This window comes from Chinchilla lanigera, unplaced genomic scaffold, assembly GCF_000276665.1.
Source record: "Chinchilla lanigera isolate Chin_1 unplaced genomic scaffold, ChiLan1.0 scaffold00160, whole genome shotgun sequence".
Lineage (NCBI taxonomy): Eukaryota > Metazoa > Chordata > Mammalia > Rodentia > Chinchillidae > Chinchilla > Chinchilla lanigera.
In genome coordinates, this window is record NW_004955561.1 from 1,350,680 (window position 1) to 1,367,046 (window position 16,367).

The 16,367-nt window shown below is 52.5% G+C and overlaps 3 protein-coding genes across 9 annotated transcripts in view; 1 reads left to right on the plus strand and 2 right to left on the minus strand.

Moving 5' to 3' along the window:
- The window catches only part of Ttll3 (tubulin tyrosine ligase-like family member 3), a gene marked incomplete in the record, with an annotated part of 22,840 nt that extends 20,302 nt beyond the window's left edge, over positions 1–2,538 (plus strand). Inside the window, 3 exon segments of one of the 2 annotated variants that reach the window (XM_013509082.1) lie at positions 1,011–1,183; positions 1,704–1,780; positions 1,885–2,538. In XM_013509082.1, the coding sequence (XP_013364536.1) occupies positions 1,011–1,183; positions 1,704–1,780; positions 1,885–2,120 (486 nt within the window). 2 annotated transcript variants of the gene reach the window in all.
- A 4,785-nt stretch (positions 2,539–7,323) lies between these two features.
- Positions 7,324–10,955, minus strand: Rpusd3 (RNA pseudouridylate synthase domain containing 3). Of its 4 annotated transcripts, none has more exons than XM_005413036.2 (9): positions 10,795–10,955; positions 10,568–10,641; positions 9,959–10,003; positions 9,739–9,832; positions 9,362–9,469; positions 9,198–9,282; positions 8,901–9,024; positions 8,380–8,519; positions 7,324–7,709 (listed from the first exon to the last, which is right to left on the minus strand). In XM_005413036.2, the coding sequence occupies exons 1-9, from the start codon at positions 10,938–10,940 to the stop codon at positions 7,518–7,520; spliced, it is 1,008 nt and encodes a 335-aa protein (XP_005413093.1). In that variant the 5' UTR covers positions 10,941–10,955; the 3' UTR covers positions 7,324–7,517. The 4 variants fall into 4 exon arrangements, with proteins under 4 accessions (XP_005413093.1, XP_005413095.1, XP_005413094.1 ...); XM_013509112.1 differs by having other exon boundaries at positions 7,619–7,709; positions 9,137–9,282; XM_005413038.2 differs by lacking the exon at positions 9,198–9,282 and having other exon boundaries at positions 9,759–9,832.
- Positions 10,956–13,227: 2,272 nt separating this feature from the next.
- Positions 13,228–16,367, minus strand: part of Cidec (cell death-inducing DFFA-like effector c) — a gene marked incomplete at its 5' end in the record, with an annotated part of 12,238 nt that continues 9,098 nt past the window's right edge. For all 3 annotated transcript variants that reach the window (XM_013509091.1, XM_013509090.1, XM_013509089.1), the window contains 1 exon segment: positions 13,228–13,768. In XM_013509091.1, the coding sequence (XP_013364545.1) occupies positions 13,600–13,768 (169 nt within the window).

Consider the following 16,367-nt stretch of genomic DNA (forward strand, 5'->3'; position numbering starts at 1 on the left):
TTTGTTTTTTTTTTTGTCCTTTTGAGACAGGGTTTCACTATGGAGTTCAGGCTGGCCTTGAACTTACTTTGTAACCCAGACTGTCCTCAAACTTGCAGTGATCCTTCTGCCTCAGCTTCCCAAGTGCTGGGGTTACAGGTGTGCGCTACCATGCTCAGCCTAGCCTGGGCAATTTAGCACTAACCCATCTCAAAAAAAGAAAATAAAAGCTGAGGATGGTGATGGGTACATGCCTATAGTCCCAGTACTCTGGGAGCCTGAGACAGGAGAATCGAAAGTTTGAGCTCAGCCTGGACAAATTAGAGACTTAGTGAGATTCTGCTTCAAAATTCCAGAAAGGGAGAGCTAGAGAGGTAGCTCTGTATGAAGGCCCTGGGTTCAATCTCCAGTGCCACCAAAAATATTTATATATATATATATATATATATATATATACAGTCAGTCTTGAGTCATGTTGTCCATTTTACATTCATTAAATGCAACTCTGTAAGGATGCTTTTCCTTGTCTGCTGGGGCTGCCCAGCAGCTCTGGTGGCTCTAGCACACTGCAGGATTCTGGGGACTGGACAGATTCTGGGATGGTCGGTCTAAGCTCCCAGGCTGTCCTCACCTCAGCCTCTCGAGCAGCTGGGACTACAGGCATATGCCACCACACCCAGCTCCCTCCGCCGTCCTAAGCCTGGTAGTTTCTGTCCCCGTAACTGGGCAGCCCCGAGTGCTGCAGCTGTGTGGCTGTCAGCACTTGCTCCTCCTGCGTCGTGTGTGGATTGGACAGTGCTTCCTTGGTGGGCTCCAGGAGGGGAGCCACAGACATATTCCCCTGGGGCAGAGGGCAAACAGTGGGAATGGCCGAGGGGCTCTGGGACACCTGGGGCGACACCTGGAAGGAGGCCTTCCAGTTCTGACCAGGGCCTCAGAAACTGCTTCGTCCATCTTTGCCCCAGCACCTCCCAGGCCGAGTGTCCCTGGCCTGCTGTCTGAGTGACCTTGTCTCCTCTTCTTGTCTGCAGCCTGCAGTGGAGGTGCCACAGTATGTGGGCATCCGGCTCCTGGTGAAGGGCTCCACCATCAAGAAGCCCCTGGCCCTGAGTCATCGAAAGACGGGGGTCCGCCCTACACTTCCTCATCTGCTGACCCGGCGAGGCTCTGGGGAAGGCAAGGACTCGGGGACCCCTACCCACAGGTCAGCTTCTAGGAAAGTTGCTGGGGACAGGAGCCAGGGGCACATGGAAAAGCCAGCCTCTGCTGCCACTACCTCGGTCCCCGGAAAGGGGAAGAAAGGCAAGGCAAAAAGAGCCCCAGTCCTGAGCAGGCCAACCACCTTTGCTCCTGAAGACCCCTACACTCTCCTACAGCCTGGGGTCCTGCGGTGACTTCTGCTGCTCTCCAAGCCCCTCTGAGCCACCCAGGTTTGCCTGCCCACCAAGGAGCCCCAGTCAAAGCTGTGGCTCACCAAGTTTTCTTTATAAGTATACATCCCTGTAAGTACTGTCCCTGCAGAGCAGTCCCCAGCCAGGCAGTCACATGGAGGGGCTGCTAGCCAGCTGTGGCCCAGAGCCCGGTGTTTGCAAAATTCTGCCTTTGCCTCTGGGCAGAGTTGGGGCGACAGGAAAGAAGCTCTATAGCGCTTAGCAGTGGACCCCTGCCCGGCTCCTCTGTCCTCATAGCAGCTAGTGAGGTGGGTGCTATCCCCCACTTTCCAGCCCAGGTAGCAGGAAGTGTGAGGAAGTTGCCCGAGGTTGCAGAGCTCAGAAGGGTCAGAGCCGGGATGCAGACCCAGGTCTGTGGGCCCCCAGCCCTATGCTCATACCCTCTCCACCCATGACCCTGTGGGGCAGCCGTGAGCCAGACCTCCCTGTCCTCACAGTGTCCCTTGCTCTACAGCCCTGCCCCCTGTCCCCAGCCTCCAGCCCAGGGTCCAGCTGCCTGCACTGCGACCCTGTGGGCGGGGCCTCAGACCGCAGCTCTGCGCGCTGGTGGGCTCCAAGGCCCTGTCGTCCACAGGCAAGGCCTTGCTGACTCTGCCTACGGCCAAGGTTTTCATTTGCCTCCCACCCAACCCTGCCGTCAAGCTGGCGCCCAGCATCCCAAAGCTGAAAAAGGTGGGCCTTGAACTGTGACTTTCTCTGACAGGCAGCAACGGGCACTGGGGTCAGGGCTGGAGGGCACAGGCAGAGGGCAGTCCCAGAACTCTCTTCCCAGACAGACCCCTGATCCTCTCTCCTTTCCTCTCCTCTCAAACCGAGGCTGTTGCTCCTCAGTGCCCTCGAGGCCCCCGTTCTGGAAGTGCCTTGTACCCTGTGTTCTTTGATGCTGCACCTCTTCCTAGCACCCCTAGGAGGGTCAAGGCCAAGGGCAAGTTCAAGGCCAGACCATGCGACAAACCCAAGGCCCAGGCATATACTCTAAAGAGGCTGAGCCTCCCATGACCTCCACTGGGACCCAGGGGGCCACCGGGAATGTGAGGTTGGAGAAACCCCAGGTCTAACCCCTGGCCCTGGCCTGGATTCAGCACCAAATAAAAAGGAGCAAATGGAGTATTCTGGGTTGGCTCCCTTGCTATGGAGGGCAGGCGGGGGGAGACCTCTCCCTGAAGGCCCAGCCAGGGCAAGAGCCAGAGCCTGAATCTCCAGCAGGGAACTTCTACGCTTTCTGTGCAGGGACTACACAGATGAGAAGCCGAGTCTGGAAGACGCAGTCTGGAGAGCTTGGCTTGCCCAAGACCTTGTGGCAGTGAGTGGAAGGTGGGGGCCTTCTTCTGGCCACCAGGAGCCCCCCAGTCCCAGAGGACAAGCCAGACTGGCAGGGTGACAGGCACTGGGACGTAACAACAGGAGCGGGGGACAGGGTCACCTTGCCTGAACTCCGCTCCTCCTGAGGACATGGATCCTTCCCTTCCTCTGCGAGGAGTCCAAGTCCCTAAAACTGAAACCTCCCAGCCACACCCTTGTTACGGAGTCTGGCATCTCCTGGTAGTAGTGGGTTGAATGGTGCCCCGAGGTTGGGCACCCCGAGATATCTAAAGTGTGACTGTGCTTGGGTGGGGTCATGCAAGTATAGTTAAATTGATGAGATGAGAGCATCTGGGATTATCTGGGTGGGCCCCAAACCCAACAAGTGTCCTTATAAGAGTCAGAAGAAGCCAAGCATGGTGGTGCATGCCTGTAATCCCAGCATTTGGGAGCCTGAGGCAGGAAGATTTCACTTGAGTCCCACCTAGGCGATTCAGTGAAACTGTCTCAAAAGGAGAGGAGTGGCTGGGATGTAGCTCAGTGTGAGGCCCTGGTTCAAACAGCAGTACCTTTAGCCCCTAAAAAAAATCAGATGAGATGAAACAAGGTGTAGGGATGGAAAAATTCTTCTTCCATCCTTGTATGGTCTTGGCTGGGTCTGAAATTAAATTATGTGGGACATATTAATAGGAGAAAAAGATATAAATTTATTTAGTATAAGCTCACGTGGCAAGGAATCCTCATAAATGAAGACCCAAAGAGGGACTAGAGTCAGTTACTTATAATGCCGGATTGTCTACGATCATACCACCCTGAACACGCCTGGTCTCGCCTGATCTCAGAAGCTAAGCATGGTCAGGCCTGGATAGTACTTGGATAGGGGACTTATAATGCTGGATTGGACAGAAAATAATTGTAATGAAGCAACTAATTTATATGGGCAGTCTTAAAAGATAGGACTTACTTTATCATTCTTATTTTATTTTGTTGTTACAGTGGATTGAACCCAGGGCCTTTGTACCTGAACTACATCTCCATTTCCTCAAGACAGGGTCCCTCTAAGGTGCTTAATTGCCCATACTGGGCTCCCAGATGGCTGGGATTACAGTTATGAGCCACCACATCTAGCTTTTGTTTCTTTCTTTCTTTTTTTTTTTTTCTTTCTTTTTAAGAGTAGGAAAATGTATTGGGGAATAGGGATGGGAATAGGAGCAGCTCCTGAGAGACAGGAAGGTCCTGATGGGTTGCCAACTCAGAAGTTTTATAGAGCAAAGTCAGGAGGGGTGCCTACAATATGGGTCAAATTACAATCAACCAGTAAGATTACAGACAGCCACAGAGGAGAGAATTACCTTGACCAAACACTGTTGTAAACTATGTTATTTCTCAGGGGTGGGACAGTGTTTTGTTTTGTTTTTTGAGACACACTCTCACTTTGTAGCCCAGGCTGTCCTTGAACTATGTAGCCGAGGCTGGCCTCCCGAACTTTGCAAGGATCTGCCTGCCTCAGCCTCCTGAGTGTTGGGATTACAGTTGGGCACCACCATACCTTGTGTGTCCAGATTTATTTTTATTTAAAAGATAACTTTAGGGGCTGGGGATTTAGCTCAGTGGCACAGCGCTTGCCAGGCAAGCACAAGGTCGTGAGTTCGATTCCCGGTACCGGAAGAAAAACAAAACAAAAATAAAAAATAACTTTAGCCAGGCATGGTGGCTGAGGCAGGAAGATGACCACAACTTTGAGGCCAGCTTGAACTACATAGTGACACTCTATCTCAAAAAAGACCCCACAAAAAACAATTCTGTTTTTCAGTGCTAGAGTTAGAATCCAGGGCCTTGTGTATGCTAACTAAATGCATGGCTCTACTGCTGAGTTACATCCAGCACTGGAATTATTTTAACAAGGTCTGTAAAGAATTCTCTGGATTTTGACTTTGTATCCTTTGGGATAAGGATGTTGTACCTTGCTAGTGTAGAAAAAGCATCTTTTCTTCTGTTTTTTAAAAATATTTATTTTAATTAGTACATGTTTGTGACCGATAATGATCACTTTATCATAGGGAGTTAGAACATGTACATAACACATCTTAATTCTTTTTACATACCCTCTCCCTCCCCTCCTACCCTCCACCCTCCAAGGAAGGGCATCTGTCCTGTGGGAATTTCCTGTGCTTTTAAGAAATGGCGCAAAGGTCAAAGTGATCTTTTTCTTTTTTTTCAGTTTTTTGAGATAAGGTCTTACCTTGAACTCACTGTGTAGCCCAGGTTAGCCTCAAACTCACATTAATCCTCCTGCCTCAGTCTCCCAAGTGCTGGGATTACAGGTGTGTGCCACCATACCTGGCAGTCAGAGTGATCTTATACCTGCTGTCTTTCAAGTGTCTTTGACCTGGACTAGTCAACGGGCCAGGGTGGTGTATTCCTAACTCCCGCAAAAGCTATGGGAAACTGGAAACAGAGACCGGGGGTGTAGCTCAGTGGCAGCACATGTGCTTAGCCTACGCTAGGCCCAGAGTCCAATCCCCAGGACACCCTCCCCGCAAAATAAAGGAGCAAGAAGAAAAGAGAGGAGGAAGGAAAGGCAGGAAGAAGAAAGAGCTGGAGGTGGAGACTCTTGTGAGTTGGCCACAAGCCAGGGGGCAGGTGGAGCCATGAGAATGAGGACGCCTTCTCCGTGGAGCGTGGCTTGGGCCTCTGGCCTCCAGAGCCAAGAGAGCACATTTGTGATTTTAAGCTGCTCGGTTGTGACAGTTTGTCAGGGCAGCTCTAGGAGGTATCTGTCAGGTTGAAGATAAACACTGTGACTCTGACCCCAAAACTCATGCATACCTGGAGTTGGAAATGCACCCAGCGGGCTCACAGCAGCACTGCACAACAGCCAAGGGGAAGCGCTGACCAGTGACAGGGAACAGGTGCCTGCAGTCTGCTCAACCTCTGGGGTTCCAGCTGCGTGTGCATGGCACACACACACACGTGTGGAGAGAACAGGTCCCAAGAGAATGGGTGCAGTATGAGTTCATTTGTGGAAACGTAAGTATGTGGTAAAACTTTTTTTTTGGAGACAGGGTCTTGCTATGTAGTTCAGGCTGGCTCGGATTCACTGTGTAGCCCAGGCTGACCTCAAAGTCAGTGCAATCCTGTCTCAGCCTCCTGGTAACTTTAGAGAGCATGGACAGAATCCTTCCAGGTCAAGGCAGGAGTCTCCAATCCAGACTGGACAGAACTCTGTGGGGAACTTTTGAAACAAGATTGAAGGTATGGCTCCACAGTACAGGGCGTGTTAGTACATGAGGCCATGGCCTCCAGCCTCAACACTGCAAAAAACATTTAATGGAAAAAGGCTGATGCCAGCGTCTCTACATAAGGCCAACTAAACCAGATCTTGGGGTAGTGCCATGGCAAGGATGTAGATTTAAGCTACCCAAGGGGGAGGATTCTCATGTTGGTTCAGGGTTGAGAATTGCTACTCTGAAAGGAGAGGACTGTCTATTCTGTGGCCCAAATGGGGCTTATGTGGCTGTCACTTTATCATTAGTCTTTAAATCAAGAGATTCAGGCACAGTGTATCTTTGAGGTTTCACTATTGTGTGTATTGTATGGTGCTGGGGACTGAACCCCGCCTTGCATATGCTGAACATGAGCTCTGCCACCCTACTACTAATACCCCTAACCCTATCCCACAAATTTTGTTTTTTGAGACAGGGTCTTGCTATGTAGTTCAAGGTGTCCTTGAACTCACTATGTAGCCCAGGCTGGCTTCAAATTCATGGCAATCCTCCTGCCTGTCTCCCAAGTGCTGGGATTACAGGTGTATGTCACTATGCCTGCCTTTTTTTTGCGGGGGTGGTGGGGGTCTTTTTGAGACAGGGTCTTGCTATGCAGTTCAGGATGACCTTGAACACACTTTGTAGCCCAGGTTGGCCTCAAACTTGTAGAATCCTCCTACCTCAGCCTCTTGAGTGCTGGATTACAGGTGTGTGCCAGCACACTGGGCCATGGCTTCACAAGTTCTTGTTTTTTCGAGAGAAGGTCTCACTATGTAGTTCAGACTGGCCTTGGACTCAGTGTGTAGCCCAGGCTGGCCTCAAACTCACAGTGATCCTCCTGCCTCAGCCTCCTGAGTGCTGGGATTATGGGCGAGCACCATCATGCCCAGCTTCCACAAGTTTTAAAATTTAAATTTTTTGTTTTTTGAGACAAGGTCTCATCACATAGCCCAGGCTAACTTCAAATTTGTGATCCTGCCTCAGCCTCCCAGTGCTGGGCTCTTTAAAAGATATAACAATGTAGATGAGGTACTAGCCAATTCCATAGAGATGCAGAATGGTGGCTACTAGAGCTGGCTGTAGGGGCAATGGCAAGTTAGAGTTTCATGGACAGAATTTTAGTTTTACAAAATGAACAGATCTGAAGACATGATGGTCACGTATTATATTAAGTACACAATTTAAGTGTACTTAATGCCACACACTCAAACATAGTGAGGAAGGGCTGGGATAGAGCTCACTGGGAAGCAGAGGGAAGGACCAGTGGGAGGCAAGCTGGTCACGCACAGAGACCTTGTCTCAAAAACACAAAGATGACCAGACCATGAGGTTAGAACCTTTTATTATTTCAAGTCCACAGAGCAGTCACCCACCTGACATCCCAAAACCTGTTCTCAGATTTGCCTAGACACATATCTGGGACGTAAGCCATGGCCTTACAGCAGCTGACAGTGACCCCATCCTTTGGGCCTGGCCAGAGGCCTCCATCCCCTGCTTTCTGGGGGCAACACAGAGGGGACTACTGCTGGCAGAGCCCCAGACACTGCAGGGTCCTGGAGAAATACCGAGGCAGGGGTGCCCGCAGCTCGATGGGTGCATCGGCAGGCCTGCTGCCGGGGAGGAGCAGCTGGTGCAGGTGCAGGTGCAAGGGCAGCTGTGCGGCCTGGGCAGGGGTCAGGTGGAGGCGTCTGAGGAGGGCATCATCCAGGGCCTGGGTGGGAGAGACAGGGCAGACTTAAGCACCCTAGCTCCAGGTGGCTGCGCACTTCCTCTCTCCTCCCCCTGCAGCCAACTGCGGCTCAGTCCACCTCCCTCTGCGCACGTTCATGGTTAGGGCTTTGCCAGATCATTTCTCCAGAACACACAGCTCAACCCCACCCCACCCTCAGCCCTTCTCTCAGCCGGGGGAGCTCTGCATCAGCGGGTTGGAAAGCAGTGGAAGAAGGAATTGCTGAAACCTTCATGGGCAGGACCACCACTGCCCCCATCTGGCTGGACAGCCACAGCCCTGGGCCCCGTGTGAAGGGTGGGGCAAAACCTGTGCGTACCCCATCCCCAGATTACAAGGAGAGTAGTGCTGCACCCTGTGCGGGTGTTGGGGTTGCCAGAGCAACCCTGATACACACATCCTCTTTTGTCCCATGTGCCAAACAGACCCAAAGTGGGGAAGTCAGTGGCTTCACCTCCCTCACTGAACAGATGGGCAGAAGGAGGCCTGAGAGCTGTCATTTGCCCAAAAAACAGCAAGACAGGGATCTAGACAGCTTGGATTTGAGAGGGCCACCTCCTGTCCCCAGCTGCACAGCCAGTCTGTGGGTGCCAGCCCCCCTCGTCCCCAGCTGCCACCCAGCCCCACTCTAAAAGGGGCAGGCCTTGGATACCTGTCTTTGAGGCTTAGTGTTCTCAGCAGACAACAGAAAGCGCTGGCCCAGGACAGTGCCCGCTCGAGCAGAATAGGTGTGGTCCCCAAGCACAGGGCAGAGCTGCAGCATCATGTGTACCTGCAGCTGACTGGGGAACACTGGGTGACAGGAGAGACAGGACAGGTGGTGATGTCCCCCTTCCCTCCTGGGGAAACACCAGCCCTGTACTCAGGTCACAGGGAAGTGGTGAGGCGGCTCTGCCTCCACAGAGGGGCATGGAGCTGGCCAGGACCAGCAGGGCGGCCAACCATCAGCCTGTGGCCACACCCTTGGATTGCTGAAGCTACCCGGGACGGAGCTGCTCCTTCCTACTCGGAGCTGAGCTATGTGTGTGGAAGCCTGAAGCTGCCTCCTCTGGCTGGGCCTGGCCACATCCCTCTGAGGTCCCTCAGACACTCCCTAGGCTGCTGCTAAGTCACCCTTGCCCCCCTCGCTGACCCAAGTGCTGTTCTAAAGGCTGCCTGGGGCTCCAAACCCACATGTGAGGGGCTGCAGCTGGATCAGGGCACAGCCAGAGCCTGTGGCCATTACACGGAAGTGGCTGAGGGTCCTCTTGACACCCTCCAAGAGGTCCCTTCGAGATGGGCACTTCACCGGAATCACCTATGGAATCAGCAGAAGATGAGCAAGCTTCACACACACCTAGTACAATATCCCAGGTCTGCCCACTCCCTGCAGACTCGGGGACAGGCCACATCCAGGTAGGGCCACTTGCCTGCCCATGTAGGGTGACACACATGGAGGGACCTGCCTCTTCCCTGCTGACCCCAACTTACGACACTGACACCACCAATGTGCTGCAGTGTCAGCGCTGCGAGGATCTGCCCCTCAGAAGCATCCGGGATCCCATTGGTAACCGCCCTGGGAAGGGGGCAGAGGAGTCAGGGAGTGGTCTTTGGGGACCACCCCACTGTCAAAGGAGCCTCCCAGCACTGCTTACCAGTATGTGGCTGTGGGCCTGTGGGCTCTCCTCGAGCGGATGAAGAACTTCTGGAGACGGCTCGCTGTCTGGGGACAAGTGGAAAGGAGCACAAGCCCAGAAGTCTCCCTGGAAAAGGGACAAATCACTCAAAGTCCCTTAGGCACGCAGAGAGAGTTCCTAGGAGGCACACAAACCTGCTTAAGGCCCAACAGAACCACCACGACTACACCCCAAACCTGCTAGGAAACAAGATCCCAGACTACAGAGCTTAATGTGTTTCTCATGTGCCCTGGCCCCAGGGAGCTCAGCGCCAAAAGCCCTAACAACTGCTGCCAACTGCAGAGTGTCTGCCACATATTACCCCTCAAAGAATGAAGTCCCCGCCCTTCACTCACTTCCCCGGCGCTCGGATCACCTGGAGGCTCGGACAACCCAGGGACTGGCTCAGGTCTGGCAACACGGAGAGCAACGTCAGCTCTCCAGGTTTTCCTGGAAATGAGAGGGGAAGGATGGGCTGCTCCCAGAGGCCGAGGCGGCGTCCCATGCCCGTGTGTTCACCGTTCCCCTCAGGGCCCTCACACCCCTTTGCGCACCTTTTTTCGCCGCTGCCCATACCTGTCACCGGCAGACCCTGCGGCTTGTTCAGCGTCACCAGAGGTCCTGAAACACACACAGTATTGCATGGACATCAACAAAAGCGCTGGCAAACCTGTATGAAGGACTTCGAAGGTGACCTTGTTCACCGAACACGGGCCCCCCGATGATTCTCAGACACGAGCAGACCCCACTTCACACAGGCCAAGCTCACTGCCACCTCCGGACTTTCGCACTCGGTCTTTCCTCTGTCCCCGTCACAAGCCTGGCTTCTGCACGTTATCCCGGCTTCAGTGTAACGTCTGCCCCCTCGCAGAGGCCCTGCCATCCTAACAGCCCGTCCGAGCTTAATCAGAACACTGATCGCTGGTAATTAATGTGATTCATCAGAACATTAATCTCATTGGAATATGGGCTCCCCGAGGACAGGAACTCTATCTGCCCCTTCCGGCACTTTGCAGCCCACCTAGAAAATCAGCCAAACGACACTTGCTCAACAAATGGCGCAGAAAAATGAACAAATCTCTAAATGCAGGCTGAGCCCCAAGCTCATTTTCCCGAGGCCACCCGGCGGGCCGCGCACAGAGCCGCCTGTGCCCGGCAGGAAGCGGCGCGGGCCGGGACCCTCACCTCTGTGCTCCACCACGGCGGCCCGCAGCTCGAGCAGCAGCGCCTCGCGGTCGCCGCCGCGCCACGACTGAAGCCTGGAAACAAGGGCCAAGCGTGAGGGCAGCCTCGCGCCCGCCTCTCCGCCCCGAGGGAGCCCCGGCGCCACGCAGCGGGGCCGGGGTTACAACCAGACCGACACCCCTCCCCCGCCCGGCTCCCTCCCACGCAAACGGAGGGCGCGCAATCACCCGGGCTCAGTGCAGAAGCCTGCGTCCCAGGGCGGCAAGCGGGCTCCCAGCGCCAGCCGCCAGCCACCCACGCCCCGACCCCACGCCACGAGCGCGCCCATTTCCCGGGAGGCGCTGTGCGCGTGCGCATCTAGCCCCGCCCCCATGCTCTCTTGCTGCGCGCTGATCGGTCAGGCTGACTGTCAATCGGAATGCGGAGCAGGCGGGGCTCAGAAACGCGAAGAGGAGGGACATTGTTTGAGCCCTAGCGGGTAAGGTAAGGTACGAGATCACGCCTGTGTTCTGGGGAAATTGAGGCACGGGAGCCTTGGAGCCATTTCCTCTGGGTAGACGACTTGTCTTAAGGTCAAACCAGGAAAAAGCCAGGTCGAGACTTTCAGATTACCGTACCAGTTCCCAGGAGCCCTCTGATTTAAAGCCATCAGTATGCACAATCTTGGAGGGGAAATTGGGAAGAAGAAAAAACGGCTTCATTCTTTGGTCCAGTAAACCCATTTCGAAAAACACAACCTGAACCGCGTGCTGATTCAGGCCTGTGATCTCAGCAATGGGAAGGCTGAAGCAGGAGGATTACAAGTTAAAGGCCAGCCGGACTGCATACCAAGACCTGTCTCAGAGACCAAAAGAAAGAGAGAGAGGGAGGGAGAGAGGGAGAAAAGGAGGGAGGGAGGGAGGGAGGGAGAGAGAGAGAGAGAGAGAGAGAGAGAGAGAAACATGCAAAACCCGGTGCATAATCTCTAAACAGAAAAATGCCAGATGCAGAAAGAGGTTCACTGTGGCATTGCTTTCAAAACAAAATTCTCACCGGGCATGCTGGCGCACACCTGTAATCCCAGCACTCAGGAGGCTGAGGCAGGAGGATTGTTATGAGTTCGAGACCAGCCTGGGCTCCAAAGTGAGCTCAAGGCCAGCCTGAACTGCAAGACACTGTCTCAAAAAGACAAAAAAAAAAAAAAAACCCACAAAAAAACAAAAAAACTACAAGCAGCTTTTTCCTTATTTGGGGTCCTTCTGAGGGGTGACTGTGCTTTGTCACAGGCTCTTGGCATTTAGGAGCCTTCTGAAATTTTGTCTGCACTCCAGTAGCAGTTAGGGCAAGGACTGAGGAGCGCCTAAGGCCAAGGGCTCACTTCCCAGCTCATCTTGTCTACTGCAGACCCCTCCTCTGAGGGCAGTACCAGGTCCAGGCATGTGCCTGGCCCCCTTCAGGCACCAGCACCTTGGCTCTTTGACCCTCCCTTCCTGAGCCCCAGGCTCATCAGACCCACATTTTCCCTTTCCTTTCCCACATTTTTGACTCCTTGGACTCCAAGCTCCTGGAAGCAGAGAAAGAAATATTTTTCCCCTGGCTGAGAGGGCTTGGTGCAAGAGACAACAGTTAATGTCTCAAGACTTGTGAAACTCTTGGTCCTGGGAGGAGTGCAGCTTAGGACAAACACCAGCATGCCCCTCACTATTCTTAATGTCAGGAATGGGAGGGGTACAGAAGCAGCCTCTGTGCTGGCGGAGACCTCAAGCCTCCCTGCCGGAAGCCCCACCCCACAGCCCTGAGCAGCCTCCAACCTTAACAGAAAATGCTCTTCCACTGGCCTTGGCGGCACTTCCTGCACAGGGTGGGGGGTGTCTTCCCGCAATAGCTTTCCAGGCAAGTTTGGGCAACTCGGCCCTTTGTCTTAGTATTTGCTAAATCCAAAAAGGAGTTATAGCGGAGAATCACAGACCTTTTCTTTTTCTCTCTTGCTTTTTTTTTTTTTTGGCAACAGGGTCTTGCTATATAGTTCAGCTGGTCTTGAACTCACTATGTAGCCCAGGCTGGCATTAAACTCACTGTGATCCTCCTGCCTCAGCCTTCTGAGTGCTGGAGTTACAGGTGTGCTCCACCATGCCTGGTTTGAGAATCACAGACTTTCATGCTTGTCCTCTGTCGCTATCTGATGCTGATGCTGCCAGCTTAAACTCATCCTCTTCAGAGCTACTGACCAGCTCATTATTTGGGGGTTTTGCTGATGGAACCCAGGGCCTCCCCCATGCTAGGCAAATGCTCTGCCACTGATCACAGCTCAAACCGAAACTCTCAGGGTAGAAATTCTGAATGTGTAAGGTAAGCGAGGGCAGGCATTAGTGAAAAGTGGCACCCTTATAACTTGACGAGTACTCCCTGACCTAAACCCTAAAAGGGTATTATAACATGTGACACTGAGGGATTAGGAGTGATTTAATGCAGCCTCTGTGCTGAAGCTGTTCTGATCGGGAAATTTCATTTGGAAACGTGCTTGTGTTGATTATGTGGTCTGCTCAAGGCACAAATTCAGTAGACTTCTAAAATCACAAAGGCCCGTCTCCTGTATCACCACATTATAGAGGATAGCAACCGATTCCTCTTCGTGTGACCCTTCCAGCCTTCTAACAGAACCCAAAGAACACAGGCAAAGATGTGTCACATAAGAAGTGTATTGCAGACTGGGATGTGGAGCCTTGGTGGGCGTGACAGTTGCCGGAGGACTCGGGTGGATGGCGAGAGCGAAGGGGTGGTAAGCGTGAAGACAGAGGGCGGAGGGGAGAGGGCAGCCACCTCCTGGGTGGTCAGGGTGCTCAGTTAAGCTGCCCAGGCAGGAAGGAGTGGGGCAGGCTAGGAGCCCGACGTTAACTGTGACAGCCAGCAGATGGCGTCCAGACCCTGCTTCCGCCTCGCGTGTGCTCCTGTGCTGTGAGCAGGTGCAGGGAGGCGAGCAGCTCCTCCAGCTCCGGCTTGTGCTTGGGCTGCAGTCTCATCTGTGGCTGAGGGAGCCTTCCAGGCTCCGGCCCTCATGGCAGAAGCTTCAGGCAGGCCGGGAGGAGGGAGGAGGCCCTGGTCTTGGCGGGCTGTGCCTCCTCAGTGGCGGTGGCGTCCAGGAGCTGCTCCACATAGCAGGAGGTGCCAAGCAGCACGTGGCCTGTGGCTCGCATGCCGAAGAGGGCCCAGCGGAGCACCTCCCTGGTGGGGCACCCCAGTGAAAACCAGAAAAGTGCGCCACACCCCCACAGTCCCACACTGGCCTGGATGAACTGGTTTCAAGTTAGCATTCTTTTGATTTTGGTTTTGGTTTTTTGATACAAAGAGTTGCTGTGTAGGCCAGGTCAGCCTTGCACTACGTAGCCCAGGCTGGCCCAGAACACATGATCCTCTTGCCTGAGCCTCCCGAGTGTGGGGATAGAGGTTGTAGGGGTGTGCCACCATGCCCGGCCCAGGTTTAGCAGGCATTTTATCACTGAGTGACATCCCCAGTCCTGTGTTTTTCTTAATACTCCTTTGGGCCAGGCAGGTTTGTGTACGACACATGCTTCTATCCTTCATGACATTCTGCTCCAGGCTCGTGTCTTTCCATGTCTCCTGGGGACGTGTACTGAGAGCACAGACCCTGAGCCAGACAGCCCAAGTGAGAATCTAGGCTCTGTGGTGCTGGGGCTCAGACCCGGGGCCTTGACCATGCTAGGTAAACACCATATCCCAGCCCTGGTTTCTAAATCCAGTCTTGTTAAGGAGGTGAACTTTAGCAAGCTGCTCAAATTTTTGTTTAAATTCTACATTTATTTTATTTTCATTTTTATCCAAATTTCTCTAGTTGTGAGCATCAGCTTCCTCGAATGTAAAATGGGTTATGAGATTAAAATAGCATAAGGAACTTAGCTTGCGGCCTGAGGTATAGAAAGTGGGGCAATGGTAGTCAAGAGCAGCAGGCCGAGTGTGAGGCACCTTTACCCGAGTTCCTTCCAAATCTGTTGCAAAGCCATGGGGGAAGGGTCACTAGAGATGTCCAGGCGTAGAAAGTGGGGAAAGGAAGTACTAAATTAAAAGAAATCTTCTGGGCTTTCTTTTTTCTTTTGCAATGCTGGGGATTGAACCCAGAGCCTAGCAGATGCTACCCCTCCAGCCATGTCTCCAGTCCCTTTTAGTACAACTCCAGCATTTAAAATGAAAAAGTCATGCTATATATATTTCACCACAATGTCTTTTTTTTTTTTTTTTCTTTTGACTTTTTGAGATAGGGTCTCTCTATGCAGTTTAGGCTGGCCTTGAGCTCACTTTGTAGCTCACGCTGTCCCTGAACTCACAAAGATCCTCCTGCCTCTGCTTCCCAAGTGCTGGGATTACAGGTGTGTGCCACCATGCCTGGCTTCCACAATGTATGTATGTATGTGTGTATGTATGTATTTATTTTTGAACCAGGAATCAAACTCAGGACCTCAAGCTTGCCGGGTAGGCGTCATGCCACTGAACTATGTACCCAACCCCCACACTGTTGCTAAGTGGCTCTAGCTTCCATCCCCTACTTTTGGTACCAGGTGTTGAACCTCAGACCCTTGCACTGAGCTACATCCCAAGCCCTTTTTATTTTTTTATTTTAATACAGGATCTCACTAAATTGCTAAGTTGTCCAGGCTGGGCTCAACTTGTAATCCTCCTGCCTCAGCCTCCAAGTGCTAGAATTATAGGCATATGCCGCCATTGCTGTTGCTTTTTGATACCATTATATCTATTGTTTAGGTCTGAGAGTTTCAATTCCTCTAAATGGACTGAGTTCAAGGCTGAAATTTCTTGCTCTAAGTTTTGAAATCTGTCAAATACTGGCAGCAATCCCAGACTGAGAGGGGGTGGGATATCTGATCTTGATGGAGGGAGATGGAATCCAGCCATAGAATGGGCTCCAGCCTGCTGTTGAAGCTGACTCTGGCAAACACAGCCATGCATCCTCAGTCCCCTTACCAGAGATGGGGTATGCAGAGGGCAAACTACAGAAGCCAAGCCAGGAGTGGTGGCACACCCCAGCACATCCAAGCACATTAGGAGGCTGAGGCAGGAGTATCACAGATTCCAGCCCAGCCTGAGTGACTTAGCAAGACTCTGTCTCAAAAGAAAAATAAGGGGGTGGAGATATAGCTTAATGTGAAGGCCCTGGGTTCAACCCCCAAGTATATCCCTAGTACCTCCCTCCCCACAAAAAAATCTGTAATTTTTTTTTTTTTTTTTTTTTGAGACAGCATCAGATTGGCCTTGAATTCACTATGTAGCCCAGGCTGCCCTTGAACTCATGGTGATCCTCCTGCTTCAGCCCCACAAGTGCTGGGATTACAGTTATATACCCACCGTGTCTGGCAAGAATCTGTACATTTAACTCATCATCACTGGTAGATCTCTATATGTGTGGGATTTTTAATTGAACTGATTGTAATCTCTTGCTAGTTTTGTCATGAATTTGTCATGAGTAAAATCTTTGACACGTTCATTTTAGAAAAGTTGATTAGCCGGGGGCGAGGGAGGGAGGCTCAGTGGTAAACCACATTCCTAGAATGTGAGGCCCTGAGTCCAATTCCAAGAACCAAACAAAGCAGTTCATTGGAAGACTACTTTAGAAAACTTCTTTTTTTAGGCAAAAAAAAACTAATTTTCTGTGGTAGAAGGTTATGGATGTGGTGGCACATGCCTGTAATCCCAGCACTTAAGAGGCTGAGGCAGGGGGCTGGGGATTTAGCTCAGTGGCAAAGCGCCTGCCTGGCAAGTACAAGGTCATGAGTTCAGTTCCTGGTACCGGAGA